This window comes from Melanotaenia boesemani, chromosome 11 (assembly GCF_017639745.1).
Source record: "Melanotaenia boesemani isolate fMelBoe1 chromosome 11, fMelBoe1.pri, whole genome shotgun sequence".
NCBI classification, from domain to species: domain Eukaryota; kingdom Metazoa; phylum Chordata; class Actinopteri; order Atheriniformes; family Melanotaeniidae; genus Melanotaenia; species Melanotaenia boesemani.
This window is the reverse complement of record NC_055692.1, coordinates 9250146-9272185: the sequence shown is the minus strand read 5'-3', so window position 1 is coordinate 9272185 and position 22040 is coordinate 9250146. Positions and strand designations below refer to the sequence as shown.

The 22040-nt window shown below is 37.5% G+C and overlaps 1 protein-coding gene across 1 annotated transcript in view; it reads right to left on the bottom strand.

The window, feature by feature from the left end:
• Positions 1-362: 362 nt before the first annotated feature.
• Positions 363-22040, bottom strand: part of aacs (acetoacetyl-CoA synthetase) — a 40683-nt gene continuing 19005 nt past the window's right edge. Inside the window, exons 11-18 of the mRNA XM_042000481.1 lie at positions 15122-15186; positions 12390-12512; positions 5155-5268; positions 4309-4434; positions 3999-4068; positions 3689-3747; positions 2380-2582; positions 363-2260 (exon numbers count right to left, since the gene is read on the bottom strand). Coding sequence (XP_041856415.1) covers positions 2123-2260; positions 2380-2582; positions 3689-3747; positions 3999-4068; positions 4309-4434; positions 5155-5268; positions 12390-12512; positions 15122-15186 — 898 coding nt within the window. The 3' untranslated portion in view covers positions 363-2122. The remainder of the gene's footprint in view (positions 2261-2379; positions 2583-3688; positions 3748-3998; positions 4069-4308; positions 4435-5154; positions 5269-12389; positions 12513-15121; positions 15187-22040) is intronic.

Here is a 22040-nt window from a genome sequence, read left to right as displayed (position 1 = left end):
ATTTATAACAACCCCTGATGACACCAAAGGTGTAACCTTTCTTCCTTTATAAACTTTAAAGTTTTGATGACTTCAGAGTTGCTGGCAATTTCTGAGTTAGAATTCAGAAGTAAACACTTCAGTAAAGCCTTTAAATTCATAAATATTGACCTAAACTCATGTAATGTGTCCTACATGCATGCAGTGCCTAGCAGGCTATGGATAAAGAGTTTTTCAGTTTATCTTTGGAAAACAATGTGGATGCATAAAGTGTAAATCTCCAACAAGTATTAAAGGCTCTAGTTTTGGAACACAGAACAGTTTGTTTGTTCTTAGACTGGCCTCACTTTATTCAGCATTTGAAAACTGTTAACCAAGAAATGCATGCTCGCATGAAACAAAATCTCCTACGACACACAGTTTACAAATATTCCTCAACAAAACTGACAGGTATGAAAGTCAAATGAGCATCTTTACTATTGTGTAAAAGAGCAAACAGTCTACTTTAAAAATTAGATGTATGTAGGTTTTCTTGCAAAATAGAAAGTAAAAAAAAATACAATGAAAATTAACTGAAGAGGTGGAAGGAGAGAAAAACAAATCAACACCTGGAAATATGTCAGGAAACTCTTGGCCAACAATAATAATACCTGGTTAAAAAAAACGATCCGGAACTGACATTTTTTTTACCAGTCGCACTATAAATGCTGTTTTATGTACAGTCCTAAAGTGCAAAGTGGTCAGTTACCCAATCATGATCCCAGTTTCCTGTCACCAGTGCAGCAGCTTTGAGACTTTTTTATTCCTCATTAAAACAAAACACAAAACTCCAAGGATTGCCCTGGAAAGAAAGAAAGAGGAACTGCAGAGATTTACCTCTTTTTTTTTTACATTTATGCCTCCTGTTAACAATAATCAGAGAAGCACAAGACAAATAGGATAAAATGCTCCCTGTGAGGTGATTTGAAATGTTATCCAAATCTTTAATCCAAAGATAAAACAGCTGTCAGACATTTGTAAGTGTGATTCCTCCACAATTCTCTTTCTGTTCCACTATGTTTCTACTGGAAATTAAACAATGTTACTGGCAATGGATACTGACGAGCATGATGCAATTTTTGGAATAAATAATTAAGTTTCCTATGTAAAAATTAAAGTCTGTACTGGAGAATACATTGCTTGGAAGACTTATCGCAGACATGGAACATACAGATGTAACTGAGCAATACTGGTTTCCGTGGTGAAATAAACATTTACTTACATTCGTATCACTGCTGATCTTAACTGTACTGTTTGTATGACGGCTTGAAAAATGAGGGCGGGTTTGACTCTCCCTTTAAAAAAGAGCCTAAAATACATAGCTGGAACAAAACTGAACCAAGGGTTTAAGATACAGAAAAAAACAATATTTATGAGATGAATAACTTTTTTTCCAGTAGTTGTGGTAACACTTAAGTTTAGTGACATTTCTGACCCTTGTTCTTTCAAGTTGACATGTTAGAGCTTGACTCACTTTGGTTAAGTTTAGGTCACCATCTTTAATTCATACTTCTAAACTTAGTTTGTCTTTAAAAATATATATTAATATATTTATATGTATATATACATACATTAATAAAGCAACATACACCACATAGCAATAATATGGTTAAATGAGTCACAGCTAAGGGGGATTAATCCAAGGATTGTGTGTATTTATCTTTACACCTCAATGGACTTGATTCCAGGATCCACCCAGGAAAAGAAGCATTGGGGTTAGAAACAGGAAATTCAGAGAAACAATGGTTGTAAAACACTTAATGCTACACTTAACTTTTCTGCTGCTTGCTTTATAGCATGGGCTTATTTACAAGCACTATTACACACAAAGCTTGGTTCAGTTTAACTTTTCCTTACACAACATAACAAACAGCGCAGCAGCTTACTGATGTCATTGAAAGCTAGCCTTTGGACCAGTGTACCTCATGTTAGATATAATTTAATATAATTTCCCTTTTCTATGCCAGCTTAAAGCACACAGTGCTGTAATCTGTGCCTCCCCCTGTACCTCTACCCAACTCAGTTTGTTAATTTAAAAACTGAGCTAGATTCCTATTAGAGGATTGTTATGTGCAGCTCCTCTCCCCAGTTCTGTGAAGTCTCATCAATAGTTTTTTAGCTCAGGGATGTTCTTGTAGAGGTCCAGTGAATCGGGGTTGGAGAACGCTCCTCTTTGTGTCACCTCCCGACCAGCAATAACCTGTTTCACAGCCACCTCCACCTTCTTACCGCTGATGGTGTACTGCAGGGGGATGAAAAAGAAAGCTGTCATTCGAGCCAGAGCTGACTCCTGCTGCTGTAAGCAGTGTGACAGAATAATCTGACAGGTTTATTCATATCTGATATTCATTTTTCTCTTACAGGAATGTCTCTGGTCTCCAGCAGCAGGGCAGGGACGTGTCGGGCAGAGAGAGCCTTTCTAATGGCCCCTTTAATCTTTGTCACCAACTCTGGGCAGAAGGGCTTCCCAGGTGCCATCTTCAAGAATAAAATAACTCGCTCTTCTCCGTCAGCGTTGTACTGAGGGACACAGAGACTGTCTGACACTTCTTCAAAAGCTTCCACTGCAGAGAGGAGAATCAGACAAGGACACAAAACAATGGTGAGGAGCATAGAAAGAAAAAATGGTGGGAGGTAAGACAAAAAAGATTTGAAGAACAGAGAAGTAAAAAGTGGTGTGATCCCTGTAGTAAAAAGAAATGGTGTTTTTATTAACTTCCAAGTGACACAAAAAAATGGCTTAGAAATTTCTCACAAACAAAAAAAGAAGATTTGGACTCAACTAAATCTCACCAAAATACTCTCCCCCGCTCCCGCTTGGGGCTGGGCTTAAAAAAAAATCAGTTTATTGAGGAACATGAAGGCATGAAGAACCAAAACTTGAATAGCCAGAGCTACTTAAATATCAGTTTTTCATCGCTGCATCCAGCACAAACTGCAGATTATAATATAAGCATAAAAATAGGAACTTATCGGTTATCAGTATCAGCCACGAGAAGCAGAAATTTATCGATTATCAGTATCGGTTGAAATTTTTCATACCACACATCACTAGCCGTAGCGTCATGGTTGTCATGGAACGCGCACAGCTGAACAACCTGAATCTACGTCATTGTTTTACGGCTTTAAATGGATCCAGTATTCTTTGCATATTTTATTGACATCAACACGTCTGAGATGTGAACTTTAGGAACATTTTGAATGACTCCACTGAATAAAACGGTTTCATCAGGACATTTAAAAAGTTGAACTATTTTTCTGTCCAGAGTGTTTTTTTATTTTCTTTTTTTTCTCATCACTGCATTTCTGGCTGTAAATCTGGGGAAACACTGTATTGTTATGGTATTTCAGAAAACATGTTAATGTGTCAGATCAGATTATTACAACTATCGGATTACTTCCAGATAACTCATTTAGATTTTTTTTTTTATTTCATGTAAATGGACTCAGCGCTTTATAGAAACAGTTATCTGAGAATGTCTTTAATATGCAAGAAAAATAGGTGGTGCTACACAATTAACTGTAAATGAATCGATATTGAATCAGAATAAATCAAAATTGAATCGAAATAAGCTGCTGTGATTAAAATCAATTCAGGAAATTTGTGACAACACCCAGCCGTACTCCCGATACCCTTAAACCTGAAACCCATTACATCTTTAAGACTCACCGATGTTGTAGATCTCCGAGCTCCCAAAACGGACTCCGTTGGGGTTCAGCGTACCATCACTGCAATACAAACACAAGTTTGGATTCAAAACTCAATCACTGATTTCTAAACTTCACTTAATTTTCTTGTTCAATGGAAAACCTGAAGTCTCCAGAGTGTTATTTTGACAAACAATCTTAGGTGGCATCACAATGTCCAGTTACGCTATATGCTAATACACAAATTCTATTATAAATACAGCTATAAATTGTGACCCTCTTAAACATTTATTAGTTCTTTCCTTCTGTTAGTAGAAAAGTTAATGGCTGACCTTCTGCCCAGCATGACAATGCCTCCTGTCTTTGGGTTGATTTTACAGTAATCCCCATGGGCCCACACACCTGCAGGGAGAGAATTAGGTTCAAAACTGTTTTTCTAATGAAGCAAAAGGTTGTAATAACAGAAGAAAAGCATGTAAAACAAACACAAAACAACAGAGAAAAAAATGCATGCATGCAATGTAGAAAAATAAGGAAACTGCTGGTAAGAAAAAAAATACTATAAAAAGCTAAATTTATAACCATGATAGTGTATGGAAATGGATTTTATCACACATATTTACATGTTGGTTGTATTTTTACCAGGATATGTGGAAAAGTAAGCTTTATGATATTTGCTCCCATTCTCGTCGTTCCAGAAGTGAGTTGGCTGGCAGGGCATCGGCTTCAAGCAGACAAGCTCCCCACTCTCTCCCCAAACCGGCTTACCTGTTAACATACCACACACAAACAAAAACAAATTTCCCAGTGTGGTTTACAAAAACACACATACACCAGGCTGCACAGCCATTTACCCAACTGTCCACAGATACAGTATGGACAGAACTCCCAGGGAACTTTATACACTTCGATGTGTGGTTTTAAACAGTTCTAACTTCCTCCCTTAGGATGGTGTTAGAGGCTTAAAGACTGAATAAAATAATCCTGAGCTCTACCTACAAAACTGCCTTTAAATTATCCCCCAGTCCACTCTCTTTTGAGGTGGTGGAGACTTGCCAATGCAGCCTGCAGAATGAAGCTGGGGAGTGATTGGCTAAAATCAATGAGGAAAATATATAGGAGGCTTAAAAGCCTCTCAGGAAGATCACATTTTTTGTAGATTATCAAAGGAAAAGAATGTTTCCTATATTTTAAACTATATTTATCCAGGGACTGTTGATCATTCCACATACAGCATTTCTGAATTTCCAAAAACTAGCCTTTGTTTATCTCATCAAACACAAGTTGTACATCTTCAGTAGCAAAAAGCTTCGTGAGCGTTTTAGCACATTTTAAAAAATGTGCTTGTGATTTATTTTCCTTAATATTGCTACTTTCTTACAGCTTGATTGTACACAAGATTTAATTAACAGAAAAATAAACAGAAGGAGGGGAAGAAGGATTAAACTCCAAAAAGTTGTCCCACTCTGAACATGCACACAGTCTCACCATCAAGATTCCAGGCTTCTACGGCCATGCCAAGATTTCTTGTTTGGATCTCGCCTCGATACACTGGAACTGTTGGGTTCTGACCCATGAAACATGACACTATGTCAGTGCCGCCTGGGAATGTAACAGACAGTAAAAATGAGTGAACAGTGTCATGAATACATTTTGTTTTGGTTTCATTTTTATTTTGCTTGATTTCAGCTCTGTGGACATTTTATATTTTTTTACTCATATAAAACTGTGTTATTAAAATTTATAAGATACTTTGAGTAATATTAAATGGGACCAGTATGATAAAATACCTAGGTAGACATTTTCATGGATATCTACTATAGATGCATGGACGATGACTCTTGGATAATGTAGTCACAGCAGAGAGGGCTGTTTAATCCATTGCCATAACCACATGGGTTATTAGTTTTTCTCCTTATCCCCTTGTGTAATTTATTGGTGTGATTGCTGTGCTGTTGTTTTTCTTTTTGTTTGTTTTTTTTTTTTTGTTCTTTAACTAGTTACACACTGCTGAATATAGAAATGCAGTTAAAACACCAACAACTCAGACTTTTACCAGACATACAGTACCTTGTACCTTTTAGATAACATTCAGCAGATACAAATTCAGCAGAGAGAAGCTGAAAATTCTTCATAAGATGTAAGAAAGGTTTTCTTACATGTTTTACTACACAATTTCTTATCAAAAACACCAGAAAATTCATCCTCTCTCACAATGTAACCTTCTGAGTCAGCAGACTTAACGATTTTGTGCTAAAATCTTCTAAATGGCAGGAATAGTTACCCCATTGTTCCACTAAACTTCAAGACAACATGAAAGTCTTCACCTAACTTCACCTTTTTGTCTATATTTTAGAGTTACCTGGTAATGACATCACCTACTCTCGGCTGCTCAGAATTACGAGAAAACTGGAACGCACCATAACTTTGTGTTTTCATAACCTTGTCTTATTAAGCTGTGCATCAAGTGTGTGTGAATTTTCCTTTCCACATAGTCTTGGATGGGCCATCCATGCTTTTCCTGGAGAGAGGGTTCAACTCCCTCACTTTCTCTGCAGTTGACGCTCACCTTAAGAAGATGATGTGAAGATGCAGTTTTTATTGTTGACTGAATGGCTTTGATAATTGTTCAGGAGTTTTAGATTTGTAAATTCAAGGATTCAAGGATAAACTAAAAATATTCTGGCCACCCTATAACATATTATTATTTTTAATACCAGATAAGATTAACTTGAAATGTGCAGTACGGCAGCTCACCGATGTGTCCCCCTGTCCTCACTAAAAGCAGACCTATGGACATTATTTTACTTACTATGAAAATGTGGCACCGCTAGCACAACTGGCAGTGTTAGCACCCTGCTCCACCCCCACTGACCTATATAGGAGTTCTACTCCTTTGAAGCACCTTTCTAAAACTGTCATGAAGACAGACGCATCTATTTGTCTTTTTCTGCCTTCCAATCATCTACTATTTCTGACACATTCTATTCATCTTCGCTCCCATTGTTCATTCTCTACCTCCCTGCTTCGTTCCTTTCTCTATCACAAACTACATCCATCCATCTTGCACCTTTCCTCTCTGCTGCTCTCTACCCTTCTACTGCTCCTCCCTCCTCTCTTGCTTTTCTTTCTTTTCTTTATACTCAAGTCTCCCTGTTTCTCTGTCTGCCAGTTCCTTATTGAGCTTTAATTGGCTCCCTGGAGGAAGTGGAAACTTTGTCTTCTGATTAAACACAAACACACTTTTAGTGGGAAGATAAGCAATTATCTTATTGTTTCTCTCCACTTCATAAATGGGCATATATACACACACACCCACAAATACACACAGATGTTTATTTTTAAGCCAAAAGTCAATGCGTCTTCCATCATCTGTCATTCTCTGAGCATGCGCATGTGTCGCCTGTATGAACAAAAAGGTAGCTTGTCAGATGTATCACATTCTTCAAACAGCCATTTCTAGTTTGGGTTTATATGTCTGAGAGAATGTCTGTGCAGAGCAGCTTCTGTCTGTAGAAGTATAAGAAGCCTTGAACACCCTCATAGACAGTTAAAGGTCAGACAAAGCCAACAGCTGCCAAATGCCAGCCGAACTACACATTTAGTCTATGTATGCATTCATAAATTATATTTTCAAAAAGGAATTGGAAAGACACTGTAAAAATCACACATCCAAACACTAGAGGAGATGGAGAAAATGGGAAGCAGAGAAGTGGCATATGGGTAGTCAGGCGGAGGTATATTAGGATTGAGGGAATCCAGCAGTGAAAGTGTTAAAATCACCCAGTGAAGAGAAACATGGCTCAGGCATCCCTGCTGACAAGAATACACACACACATACATGAACACACGCACCCTGAAATGTACATCATCTTGGAGTGAAATGTTCATAAACCAAATAAGATCACTGAAGCATCTTTCAAGCACGTTTAAAATGTGCAAACACATCCACAAAAAAACACACAGAATAGAAACTACAGGATGAAATCAGCAAAGGGGCCCATCACATATGCCACTGTGACCACCAGTCAGTGGTCACACTGACACATATGCTGGTATAAATCCTCACACACACACACACATTAACAGAGTGATGACCTCAGGGGTCAAGGTTAGGTCGGTTGGCAGCCAACAGGGTTGCAGCCTGCTGTTGCCCTTGGCGACAAGGAGGAGCCTGACTATGGCAGAAGCTGTCCTTTTTTTTTTAAAAAAAACACACACTCACACACACACACACACATACAGACACATATTCACACAGAACCAGTACTTTTGAAACAAAAGTACTGGTTCAGGATCGTTTAACAACATTAAATTTTAATTTGATTTTAATTTAAAAATATGTGAATCTGTGAATTACACTTCAAAATGCTTGCCAGTGTACTACTGAGTGTTTATTATGTATCACAGACTGAAGAAGTGACTGAAATATCAGACACTACCTTGGTCTGTCTAACGGTTGTCAGTAAGAAAAAAATACATAAAACTACAGAGTCTGCGCTGAGACGAGTGGAAGCATGGAGAATGCTTAAAAAAAATAACCCATAAAAAGCTGCTTGTATGCTGTCCCCCTCTTCTATTCATCTCTCACCAGATTTCTGCCATGTGATTGACATTTAGGTCGATGCTTGTGTCCAGTCTTTTGACTTGCATGTCAATGTGAGCATGTGTGTCTGTGCATTTGTGTGTATGTGCATTTGAGCGTATAAGCTACACCCATTAGAGCTGTCATTCACAATGACTGTGTGTGTATATCCGCGAGTGTGATGCTCCAAGCTGGTATTTGCTGCATGCCTACATGCATGTGTGTGTGTATGTCTGTGTGTAATACGTCAGTCACCCAGGCTGTGGTAAATGTTAAACGTTTCAGAACTCACAGAAGGAGACAGATAGCGTTCTATTGGACTGTCAACATCAGAATAGGCTGAGGGTGCCTGGGTGTGAGTTGATGCGCATGAAATCTGGTGAAGAAAATGTAGAGTTAGGATTTTATATTTATTTTGTTAGAGTTTTCTTTGCGTCAGCTCTTTGTGTTCATGTCATAGATGCTTATTTGCTATGCTTTGCATTATAAGCCATTTTTCAGAAGTGCTGCAAATTTGAAAATAAATTCAGGAGTTGTGATCAACATTCTTAATATTCCCCGAAAAGCAAAAGCCACACTGCTATGCAAAGTTTCAAAGAGGTCCTTATCCCTCTGGTGCATGAATTATTACAAAACAGTACCACATTTTTTTAAATTAAATTTTTTACTTCTACAGAAATGCACACTGATGTTGTTTTTTTTAAAATCGTATTTTAACTTTTACTCAGTGTATTGATTTTTCTATTTGATCTATGAAAATATTTATAAAATAATATCTTGTCATATTAATATAATATAAATTTTCTATAAAAATACCTGGATCATTTTCTTGTCCTGTTTATCACTGTGGCAAACTTGGTAATTACAATGTATGTATATATACTATATCAAATGTAGTTATTCTTTATATGTGGCAGAGTACTGGTGACTCACTAATGTCCAATGAAGTTGCTAATGTATGATCCACACCCATGCATACATTTAAAAACAGCCTTTAAATATGTGTTCTCTGTAGTGGACACTATGCATCAAAGGGTTATACTAGGAAGAATAATTTTGTAAAGATGTGCATTCTTGACAAGCTCTAAAGAAGATGCAGGAAGCCAGATGAGGCAAGAAATGCAACTGAGGAGTGAAGATTTTATTGTTGCTTCTAAACAAACGTTTACTGGATCTCACTGTTGAACCAGCTGATATAGTCTCACTTTCAGATTAGCAGCATAATTAGGCAAATCTAAAGGTGGTGGCGTGTGTTTTCCCTCTTCAGGATATTTTCACAAGGTAATGAGCAGTAGGTCAAGAGCAACAGCAATCATTGCTGACACTCACCACCCCAACCATTGTGAAGCTGCCTTCTGGCACCATAACATACTGCACATTTTGCCCATACCGTACAGTGAACAGTGGGACATTTCTTCCAATGAAAGTCATGTGATTACTTTTCATTTTGCTTTATATTTTTTTTATTTAAACATATTTTGTCCCGCTCTATTCTATTTTTAGTTCGAAATTTACTTAATCCATTTAGACTGCAAACAGTGGAATCTTTTGCAGGGCAACTTCACTTCACTGCTGCTGTACTTTTTTTTTTTTTTTTTTTCTGGCCAACAAGTGCATGTTTGAAACAATGGCATGTGCAACAGTTCAGGTCAAACAGTAACAACATGGCATTGACAGTCTAAACCTGAGGGAAAAACAAAGAGTGTACAACTATCACAAATTCAAAAAGAAAATGACCAAAATGCTTTCAGACTGCAGTTTCCCACCGAAGGCTGATGTTGTGTCTCTGGGTTTCCAGCTGTAGACCCAATTCTTGTCAGCAATGATGATGTTCAGCAAGATGTTGGATTAGTTTGACAGAAATCCATGTAAACTTGCTGCATAGTTACATTTTCATGATGGAAAATAAAATCTGATTGAACCACCAGTCAGAGATGCTAATTTAATCCTCAGCTTCTTTGTTTTTTTTTAATCTAGGAAAAATATTGAACCCCAAATTGCCCTTAATAACTTCATGATATCTCTGTCATTGACCACATGATTAGGTACACCAGTTCTTTTGCTTGGTAATAAAAAAAGCTAATCAGCCAATCGCATAGCAGCAACCCAATACATGTAGTCATGTAGTCAGGGTCAAGACAACTTGCTGAAGTTCAAGCTCAATATCAGGATTAGGAAGAAAGGGGATTTAAATGACTTTGAAGGTGGCATGGTTGTTGGTGCCAGACAGGCTGGTATGAGTGTTTCAGAAACTGCTGATCCACTGGGATTTTCACACATGAATGGTCTGAAAAAATAAAAAATATCCAGTGAGCAGCAGTTGTCTGGACCAAAATGTCATGTTGATGTTAAAGATCAGAGGAGAATGGGCAGATTTGTTGAGATGATGAAAGGATGATGAAAGGCAACAGTAACTACAACCAAGGTATGCACAACACAATTTCTTAAAGCAGATTGGCCACAGCAGCAGAACTTCACCAGGTTCCCCTTTTGTCAGCTAATAGGAAACTGAGGCAAACATTTGCACAGGCTCACCAAAACTGGACAACAGAAGATGGAAAAACAATGCCTAGTCTGGTGAGTCTCCATTTCTGCTGTGGAATTTAAATAGTAGGGTCAGATTTTGGAGGAAACAACGTGAAAGCGTGGATCCATCCTGCCTTGTATCAACGGTCCAGGCTGCTGGTGGGGTAATGGTGCGAGGAATATTTTCTTGGCACACTTAGGGCTCCCTTCGTACCAAATAAGCATGTTTTTGTTGATGACCATGTCCACCCCTTTATGACAACAATGTACCATCTTCTGATGGCTACTTCCAGCAGGACAATGCATCATTTCACAAAGCTCAACTCATCTCCAAATGTCCAAATGGTCTCTTGAACTTGACAATGAGTTCACTGTACTCCAATGGCCTGCTTAATTGCCAGATCTCAGTCCAACAGAGCATTTTTGGGATGATTCTCATGAATCTGCAGCTGACAAATCTGCAGCAACTGTGTGATGCTGGCAAAATGTCTGAGGAATGTTTCCAATACTTTGTTGAATCAATGTCATGAATAATTAGGGAAGTTCTGAAGCAAATGAGGGTCCCCCAGTACTAGCAAGGTGTATCTCATAAAGTGGCAGGTGAGTGTAAATGTGTCAGAGGATACTTGTCAAATTTCAGATCACACTTCATATATATATATATATATATATATATATATATATATATATATATATATATATATATATATATATATATATATATATATCACATTGTAGCTTTACTGTAGGCTTTCCAGTAAATTTTCACTTGAGATCTTCACACCTTAAAAATTAAACCAAGGCAATGACAGAAAGCTCGGGAGATCATGTATACAAAGTTACGGCTGCAGGTCACTAAAACAAGAATTTATAATTAGTAAGTTTTGAGTATTAAAGGATAAAAATCCTTAAATTACTCTCACTTAGCTGGCTTTTCAGCACCCAAAAACCTGCAAATCAGCTTGACTGAGCTCGATTTGGCACCATCCATATCCTCCTCAATTACTGAACATTAGATTGCTCTCAAGTGGCAATTTTTTTATATCAGTGACTTTATCTCACAGTATGGTCTATATTTTCTATTTCATACTAAATGTTGGTTCTCGTCCAATGCCTCCGCGACACTTTCTGAGGCTTCTCCCTCAGAATATGGTTTCTTATTTTCTGCTCGACAAGGCAATAGAGAGGGCGGAACAGCAGCCATCTTCAACCTTTTCACCTGCACCAAATGCACTTTTGGAGTTTTTAAACCTCTGAATATTTGGCCACGGCTATTAGCCCTTAATAACTGATTTCTGCGCACAACCCCAAATCCAGTGCATCTATTTTTAATGACTTATTGTCTATTGTTGATTTAAAATTCTGTTTTTTATGAGCGTTATTTATTTGTTAATAAATGTTTAGATATAAGAGCTGTGGACTTCATGGACTTTGACAGAAGTCTAGACTTTATTATGACGTTTATATCATTTTGAATTAGTTATCTATTAAACATGTTTGGTCTTAGCTCTAAGGAATCATGTAAATACATATTTTGTTAATGCTGCTTGAGGCTAAACTGTAAAATGAATTAAATATAAAGAAAATACAACGCTGAATGAGCATCAGTCACCTGAGATGGAGCCCAGCAGCACGTTGCTCTTGATGCAGCGGTAGACGTAGTCGTAGCTCTGAGGTTTGAGAGGTGATCCAGTGGACAGAATGGTGTGGAGAGACTGGAGGTTGTGTGTTTCAGCTGAGGGAGGAAGAATAAAAGTTACAGAGGCACAATAGTAAAACAAAAGAGGGTCTGAGATAAATGAAAAGTCATTTGCATTTCCAGGGCTTTGCAAAAATCTTGAGTCAAACCTCATTGCTTTATATTTTGTTTCTTGCGATATTTCAGAGTAGTCTTGAGCAACAGTTCTCCAAGTCTTTCAAAGCTGATTTCTTTTTAAACAATCAGCTTTTTTAAACTTATTTTCAGTTCTCTGTATCTTATCTGTCTCCCTTTATTTTGTTTGAAAGCTAAGTGTTGTGTCAACATATAATAGACAGCTTAGCAAAAAAAAAAAAAAAAAAAAAATCTTATTGCATCTTTTGGCACTTTATTGCCAGCCATCTGTTGCAAACACACATCATTAGGTACCATTTCCGCTACAAGAAAATGACAAAACATAACACAATTTAACACATATAAAATAGTATTTTTGCACCAACAAGGTGATTCCCAACAACTATTAACTGAAAACTTGGCATATCTCAGCATGATCTTTCCTCATAAAAGACTGAAGTCACTTTAAATAAATGGAGGAAAAAGGAAGGAATGGCAGATATAAAACAAATAAATAAATAAAAAGAAAATTCTGTCTGTCAAGATACCATTCTTGAGGTATGCCAAATGGCACAAGAATTAAACTGGAAATCGGTGGCCACAGGCCTGATGGAGTGAATCCTCTCCAGGGCTCAACATTACTGAAGCAGCATGGGGTCATCTTATCAGAGAACAGAACAACAGGCAGCAAACATCCAAAGACAAAGCCTTAAAGAAATAATAAGAAAGCTTCTCTAAGAGCATTCAGGCATTTTGAAGACTAAGATAATGACCTTTGAGCTAACTGGAACTGGTCAAACTCTGTTTTTGCCTTATATTGCATATTTCCATCAAGAAATCGATGCATCTACTTCCTGTTGTCCAGGAAATGTGTAAAGAAATGGGGGGTAGCTGAAGAAAACTGCAGATCAGTGATTAGTATACATTTGAAAATGTTTTTGATACAACTAAATGGCTACTGAAAGCTACCTAAAATATTTCTTGAGATAAAATATTAAAAACAATTAACGTATTAACTGCAGCAAACGTGTGGTAAGAGCTTTTAATTCTTATTATGAGAGTAACCTTTTATTGTTTAGTTAGTGTTTAACAAAAGCAGTTCTAAGTTCAAATAATATTTCATACATAATAACAAAAAAAAGAGAAGTTTTCTTTTTATTGTTAGACAACCAAACTATGTATTGTTCTGGGATCGGAGCTGTAATTCAGTTATCACAGCAGATAGAGTCTCAAAAAACAGATACAACTGCAAGCAGCAATAATTTTGACCAAATTAAGAACCCTCACACACTCAAACTCTCATGAGAGCATGCACCTGTGAGCAGCTGTGTCTCATGGCACCCCAACATGTTTTATTATTGCAGTTTGCCACCCTGATGTGACAGAGCTTGCAAGTTAACGCTTACTGCCGTGCACACACATACACACACATCTTAAGCTCTCATCCCCAAGATCCATACACACACTCTATGTCACACACATACAAGCACAAACCCCACGCCAGTAACACCCTGTGAACTAATAAGCTTTCAGCAACCAACCCTTACCCCATAAGAAACACACATACACGCACACTTTTGCACACATGCACAGTGGGAATTCTTGCTACCCCCCACCATGCCTCCAGGTGTCCAGTCCAAATGTCAGCTCAGGGAAAAGGGCCGCTCCATTGGGGCAGCCAAAGAAGAAGCTTCCCCTACCCTCTATGACCCAGTTGAAGCACGCTTGCATGCACACACACAAATACCCTAATACACACAGCCACAAACATCTCCCTCTGCCATGCTCACTTTCACTAATAAGAATCCAAGAGCACACACACACACACACACACACACACACACACAAAGTGTCAAATGGATCAAGAAGCAGGCGAGAAGCAGACACAGAGGGAGACAAACGAGGAGCAGACAGAGAGCGGATTCTTTTTACTTTTTAAGATTTGGATTTTAATGCCTCGTGTTTATCAACACCATTATGAATGTGGTGAGTTAATTAAAAAAATCTGAGACAGGCAGACGCACACACATAGCAAGGGGCATGAATAAAGATTTATGGTGATTATAACAGTACAGTGGAAGACACAAATAAATACATATGCAATACAGATTGGTTATAACAGCAATTTAACGATGGAGAGGAGGGAGAGGGCTGACAATTTCACAAATCTGGCAAATAATTAGCAAAGAAATGACATCATATATAAAGGTTAGCAGGAAGTCTGATCAAAGTCACTTCTCTGAATAGGTAAAAGGATATCTCCCAGGAGAGAGCTGGGTCATTAACAGTAATAAGCTGATTCATATGAATTATCATCACCGCACTTTGTCCTTCTGAGTCAAACACCAGCAAACTGGCAAATATTATTTATGCACAGAATAAAGGGCATTTAGCATCACATGGAAATACTGCAATGATCACCATTATGACCCCTTTGCTCTTATAGCTCCAGGTTTCTTTCTCAGAAATGTTTATTTGAGTGCCTGTTTGGTATTTGTGTGCATCCATGTGTATCTGTGACTACAACTTACCAGGTTTGAGGTTCCTCTCCTGCAACACAGACAGCCACTTGGCCCCCGTGCCAAAGATAGTAATGCTGGGGGAGAGACAAAGGCAAGAGGAAAAACAGAAATTATTTTATACCAGCAAGATAAACATCAGTGAAGCATTCTTATAGAGTATTTTAAAAAGAAATATAATTCAGTTGTAGGGAGAAGACCAAAACCAGCATTTTGGTAAACGACAGTCACTGTTTAATCCCTCCTACATACATATATTCTGTTCTGCAATATGACAGCGGGATGCAATACAAACCAAGTTGCTAGCTTTTTTTAGGAAATGAGAAATCATACAAGCTATTATCCTGACATTTTGCACAAAACCAGAGATGGTATGCTTTGCATCAGTGTTTGCACTGGGAATTCTGTGTTGTCAACTCTTCTACATCAGACCATGCTTCAATGTTTGTCATTACTGTATCATTTAAAACGATACAGAAGGATTTAATTTACCTCTAACATTAAAAGAGCTTTGTTTTCAACCCAATCACAACGCTGTATGCTCAAGAAAATGACATAAAATTATGAAGGTATGGCTTCTTAAGAGTGGATTCTCTGCATCAAACAAGCTACTTCCTCTTTTTGGCAATTAATCTGGCAGAAACAGCTCTGCTCTGTGGGAGTTAGGAATCTATAAAGCCACCACAATTAAGCTGGGAAAAGCTATCCCAAAACACACACACACACTTTAGATCTTAACAAAGCTGGCAAAACAATCACCTTATCAATCCATCCATTTTCTACACCCACTTATTCCAATTTAGGGTTGCAGCAGGGGCTAGCACATATCCCAGCTGGTATCAGTTGAGAGGAAGGGTACACCATGGACAGGTCAATGGTCCATCACAGGGCCTCAAAACCATAATAGTTTATGAAATTTACGCTACTTGTTTTGTTTAGTAGTTTTGGAGGACAAAAAAGCTGCAACAGTTGTGGGTCTGCAGCTATCTGTTTGTATGCTGGTGGTCATGAAACTGATAAAAGTGCCATTTATGATGAAGCATAACTGAAGGCGCCAACGACAGGCTGCTAGAGCAAACATGACTTTGGTGCTGAGCCTGAACTGCGGCATTGCTTTATTTGTTGCTTCACTGAATCTGAACTGAATGTAAATAAAGGCATAAAAAGGGCACAAGTTACTGAGCAGCCTTTGCCCTTAATTCCATCTGCTTCAGTGGAGATGCTCAGTAACCCGGTTGTACTTTGAAGCTCCCAGTGGAGATGAGTCACTGTGTAAAGCAAGTTGATGCTAAAACACACCTTGTGTGCTCAGTTAAGCCTTTATGGATAGATTTTTAAAAAAAATGGAGAAAACAATAGATTGTGAATTGATTTTCAGCTAAGCAAATATCCAAAAAGTCAGACTAAAAGGACAAATGTCTGGCTTTTAGATTCTCCACTAGTAAAGGTATTGACAATATGTTTGCACACAACAGTGTTGGAATTAAATGCTTTTGGAAGGTTTTAGATATGTGAATGGAAGTCACCATGACAGCTGCCAACAGCTGGACAACATGTGGAAGGAATGAAGTGACAAAACATCACTTCTGTGTTCCCTGCAGATTTAATCCTAAAACAAAACAAAGAGCCTTTTAAAGTCTGTCTCTGTGGGTGTATTTCTGTCTTCTTGTCTTTTCAAGTTTTTTCTGCTTGACATCAAATCAATCAAATTGCCTTTTATCGTTATGGTAACCATTTCTGTCAATCAAAAATGAAAAAAAAAGAGAGAATCTGTATCCAGGACAAAAAACAAGAATCTGATGCTTTATTGATTAAATAACCAGGAATTGGTTGGTGATGAAAGATGTGATTTGCTCTTGTCTTGGTAATAGATGTCGCTGATGGGGTGAGTGACCGCAGCAGAGGTTGATGCGGTGAAAGGGCAAAGTTCCCAAGAAGAAAAGTCTTAAATGGAAAGAAGCAAATGACACCTGTCAAGGTCCATGTTGTCTCTGTATGCCTCACATACTGCAAACATTCAGCCTCTATCACAGACTTCTGTGATAGCGGCTGTCATTATCAGGGATTTTTTATACTGAATAATTATTTCAATGTATTTGCAATTCACCATTCAAAATTGAATTGTATTTTATATAATATAGTACATAACTATATATTTTGCAACAAATCAAGGTATTTTGTTATATAAAGAAAGGGGCAAGAAATAAAAAGTAAAGCGGAAGCCTTCATATTAGAACTAATTTAAAGGGATGAGGATCAAAACTAATCTAAATTTTCTTTTTTTTTAAAAACCAAAAGATTGGATAAAGTTGTTTCCGACAGTATGTCATTATTTTCATTATAACAATATTAGGTTTGTTCTTCCCTTCACTGTTCAAGTTAAGGGCCCCCAGTATTGCGTGAGTACTAATAACATAAATAGTTAAAAATAAATCTAATTAGAAGGTAAGTAAGGATTACTGACATCTAGTGGTAAAGATGGGCATAGAAAGTTGTGAATGGATGGTGGCCGTCAGTGGCCAAAATACTTCCAGACACTTCCAGTCAAGCCATGGCCTCGGGTACAGCGATGTCTGCACTACAGTTAACTACTGCAACAGTGTGTACATGTGTACCGTCTTCTTCTATGGTCCTTTTAAGGCATTATTTATCCCAAACGGTGCTCCAGCACCTAATCAAACAAAGCCGGTACACAAAGGTACTCACTAAAGCAGTACTCACTAAAACTCAAAGGCCTCTCTCTTCACACTGAATTGTTTGTCCATTCAGAGACACCATAGTAAAAATAGTGTCACAAATATGGAAGCTGCCATGTATGTAGACCCACAGCAAGTAGATATAAATGACCCATTCTAAGAGAAAAAAAAATGTATTTTAGTATTTTAGTGAAGTGATTGGATATCAAAAGAAACACAGTTATTAATATAAATAGTTTTTGTCATTGACCTTTGATTTTGTTACATGTTACACCTTTAAAGCTCCTTCCAGAGAATAAAGGTCAATCCAATGTTGACTCTCGTGTTATATCTTGTGCTGTCCATTACTCTCTTTTTTCATCTCTTCCTCCAATAATGTCCTCTTGGGTTTTTTAGCTGAATCAGCACTGTGCCTGGTAAAAATCACCAATGTATTATCCAGTTGCTAGTGTGTGACGTGGTGCTATAACGCAAAATACTGCTATAAAGTGGTGAACTGGAATGAAAAAAAGTGCAGTTTTTCAGTGTCAGAAACATGGAATCTTAAAGTTGGAAAGTTATGTAATGCTACTTTAAATCAACAACTAATCTGACATTTGTAATAATTCATGGTCCAGTATGCGATCTAGTGACATCTAGTGGCATACATGGCAAATTGCATCCAATTGCCCTTTATTTATGGTGGCCTAGGAGCCAGGGTTTACCAAGATGGTTGAAGTTTATGTTTTTACAAATCATTTATAGTACCCTGGAGCTCAGGCAAAGGAGACTTATCACTTCACAGTCAAGTTTCTGAGTAAAACTGAGGTCTGGCATTCTCATGTTGGAAGAATCGCAACAATGAGCCACAAATGTTAGCATTAGCACACTACAGAAGCCTGTGTCCATTACTTTCAGTCTACGACAGGCAGAGTTTACTGTGTGTAAAAACAACACTAGTGATGGTGTAATGAAGCCCTGTGAATGTGTTGAGTCTTTCCAGCCAACTGCATCGCCAAAACTGTCATTACTCGAGGCCCCATTTAACAGCTCATTTGGTAGTTCTGACATCTGCTGGTCATTTGATGTCCAGCAGTCCACCTGTCAATATGTAAACTACATACCGGTGGATATGTAAACATAATGATACAACTGTATTGTAAATTATTCTATAAATATATTAAAATATATTAATAAAGTGATACATTTTTATCTATCTATCTATCTATCTATCCATCATTTCAGCAGATAAAGTTACATCTTATCTAATTGAAATATATCATATCGAAATATTCCCAAACTCACTATCACCTCGAACTATACAGAGCATTTCTTGCATTGTCCGCTGCTTTTTCATTAGCCCAAATCACATGAGGCACTCACGTGAATTAGGAAAATGGGGCCCTCTTTGTCTTTGGTCACATGATATTCAGGAAAATAATACGGGCCTTGCTGCATGCTTTATTTGGACACGCCCCCTTTACTTAATGCAGGCTTTGGGGCTTTTGTGTCAGATGTAACATCACTACATAACACTGAAGCACTCCACAGAGCAAAACAATTTGTATTTTGTACTTTGTACATAATCTATGTGCCTAGCTTGTTATGCACATTAGTAATGTGTGTGTTGTTGTGATTAATGTGAAGTGCTGTAGTTTCACAGTGCAGCTTCTGATCCCAGCTTTATTGTGGCATAAATAAATAAAGAGGTTAATTTTGGTTCAGCCAGTGTTACTTCACTTCTTGGATACTGAAATCAGCAGTAAGCTTATTCTATCCACTAAGATGGTCGCTTTTCTGTATCTAATTTTACAGTGTAACTGTACAATCAAACAGATTTATAGTGGTGTGAATGTTTCATCTGTGCACTTCATTTTTTTAACTTGAGTCATAGTTTACAATTAAACTTGGAAATAATAATCAAATGGGATAAATAAAACTTGTTTATGTACTGTATGTTTATATTTTAGAGGTTTTGCACAGATATGGTTTATACCTGTTCCCCACATTTAGTGATAACCCTCAGATTCTGCAGATCACACTCAAACTCCAAACCTATTTGTTACCTCCACACACAGCCACTCTTCGTTCTATCCATCATCACTGACCCCCCATCTGCATCTGGATTTGTTCATCGCTGGCTGCCATGGAAACAGTCACTCTATTCTGATTGGAGGCAGGTGGCCAGGTGTGGCGGCTAATTGGGTGTTTAGGATGGAGGGAGGAGGAGAAGCTGTGAGTCTCTGCTTGTGAGAATGGGTGACAGCATGAGTAAATATCTGTGTTCCATGGGAGACATGTTACTGGAAGCTTCTAAGTCAATAAGGCACGCTCAACGGAAATCAGACACAAAACCACCTCCAAGCAATTATGACAATGTGTCTCTGTGCATGTCATGTTGGAGCAGCTGAAGCTCCATTTGTCACTGCATCTTTGCTAAACTACTCTCACGCTCACATTTTCCATGTGAATAAGATGCTGGGGTGGAAATCTGAGTGTCTGCTTTTCAGTCAGGTGTCAAAGGCTAGAAGTAACAAGGCAAAGCCACTTTTTTAATGGTGTGCTGCATTTCAGATCTGCAATAATATTTGCAAGATCTTTGCAAACCTAAATCATGCTAACATGTTCTTAATAAAGAAGAATTTGGCGACTGTTCTAAGGAAGTCATACTTACATGGTTATTCTACTTGTCATAAACTTTAGTATTTGAGGTGTAAAGTCTGGGCTTTTTATTTCTCTATATTGAAAAGAAAAAGGGTTGCCAACACAGCTTGGTGTCATTCCAAATACATTTTCACATAAATGTTTGTAAAATTAAATGTTTTCTTTTGATCCTCAAAAGCAGCTGTCCAGTTCTCAGCTCTTCTCCCTGGACTCCGCCATCCAAACAGTCACAGAGAACTTTGAAACTAAATTCAATCTGGTGCCATGCAGTTTAACAAAAAGAGTGAGTGGTGGCTTTATGGATTCTGAATATTACTCAGTTTGTGAAGAAAAAGGTCTGAGATATACAACTTTGATTAGATGTTGAGTTTCTTCTTAGGTTTTATACAGTATCTAAAACTGAGCTGGAATTATGAAATCTGTTAAATTTTATCAGTGCTCTTCTATAAAGAGGAGAAAATCCAGAATTTTGGATGGCACAAGCTTACAGATGAGTCATTGTTGCAAGAATGTGTGGCAAATCTTCTGCTATATCAGCATAAAACATAACGGACAAGAGATGGAAGAGACTAGATGATCCTGCGACAACAGAGCACAAACTTCCCATTTACACATTAAAACGTAACCTTTTCCTCATTTCACCCAGAAATTCAGCCGATTTGGTTTCCATCTTGGACTTATTTGATAGTTTCCCTGAATATTTTTACTGCTGACATTTAGAGAAAGTAATTAGAGTATTTAGAGGTTTTGAACAACAGATTAACAGATGTAGGAAGATCGTAGTCTCTGTCCAAAATATATTAAAAGCATTGGTATAAATATAATTAATCATCATCATCTGTGAATCATAATTTTTTATAATGCAGTTAATAAATTGTTTTCCTCAGATTTATACATTTAAAATCAGAGTTACTGAACATATTTCAGACACTACTGACCTTCCTGAACAGAGTTTACCACTACACGATACTAAAAAAGAATTTCTGTTTCACCATCACTGTCAAAGCCAACAATTCCTAAATTCTAATCTATTTTAAATTCATGCTCTGTTATAACTGTAGAAAATATAGCAACTGTAAAGCCATGACAAATATCTAAGAGGTGTTATCTGTGTCTCATCACAACTCAAAACTAGGATAAATAGATTCTCAGTGACATCTATGCTAATTTCATTTTAAATGTATTTTATATTATATAATATTTACACAAAGCCATGGTCATGTCAACACAGTTGTTCTATGCAGGTTTAACTTCTTGCAATTGGTCCTGTTTTCCAACTGAAACTCCATTACATTTTCAAAAAGGGAAGGAGACACAGAAGGTTAAAAATGGGAATATGTAAGTGGTCAAAATGAAGCTTCATGAAGGTATTCAGTTGGAATGAGAGCTGAAAGAGCTGCATCATTGCTTAAGCTGAATATTTGTCTTATCTTAATGGATTTAATCCTTTTCCTTGTACCTGAGGAATGTAGTTAGCCTACCTCCAACTTGGTTTTGTTGTTTTAACTGGCTTTCAGCACAATTCATTCTGTTTTACATCTAAAACAAATCATGAACAAAATTTTCTAATGTGTCAGTTTCATAATCAAAAT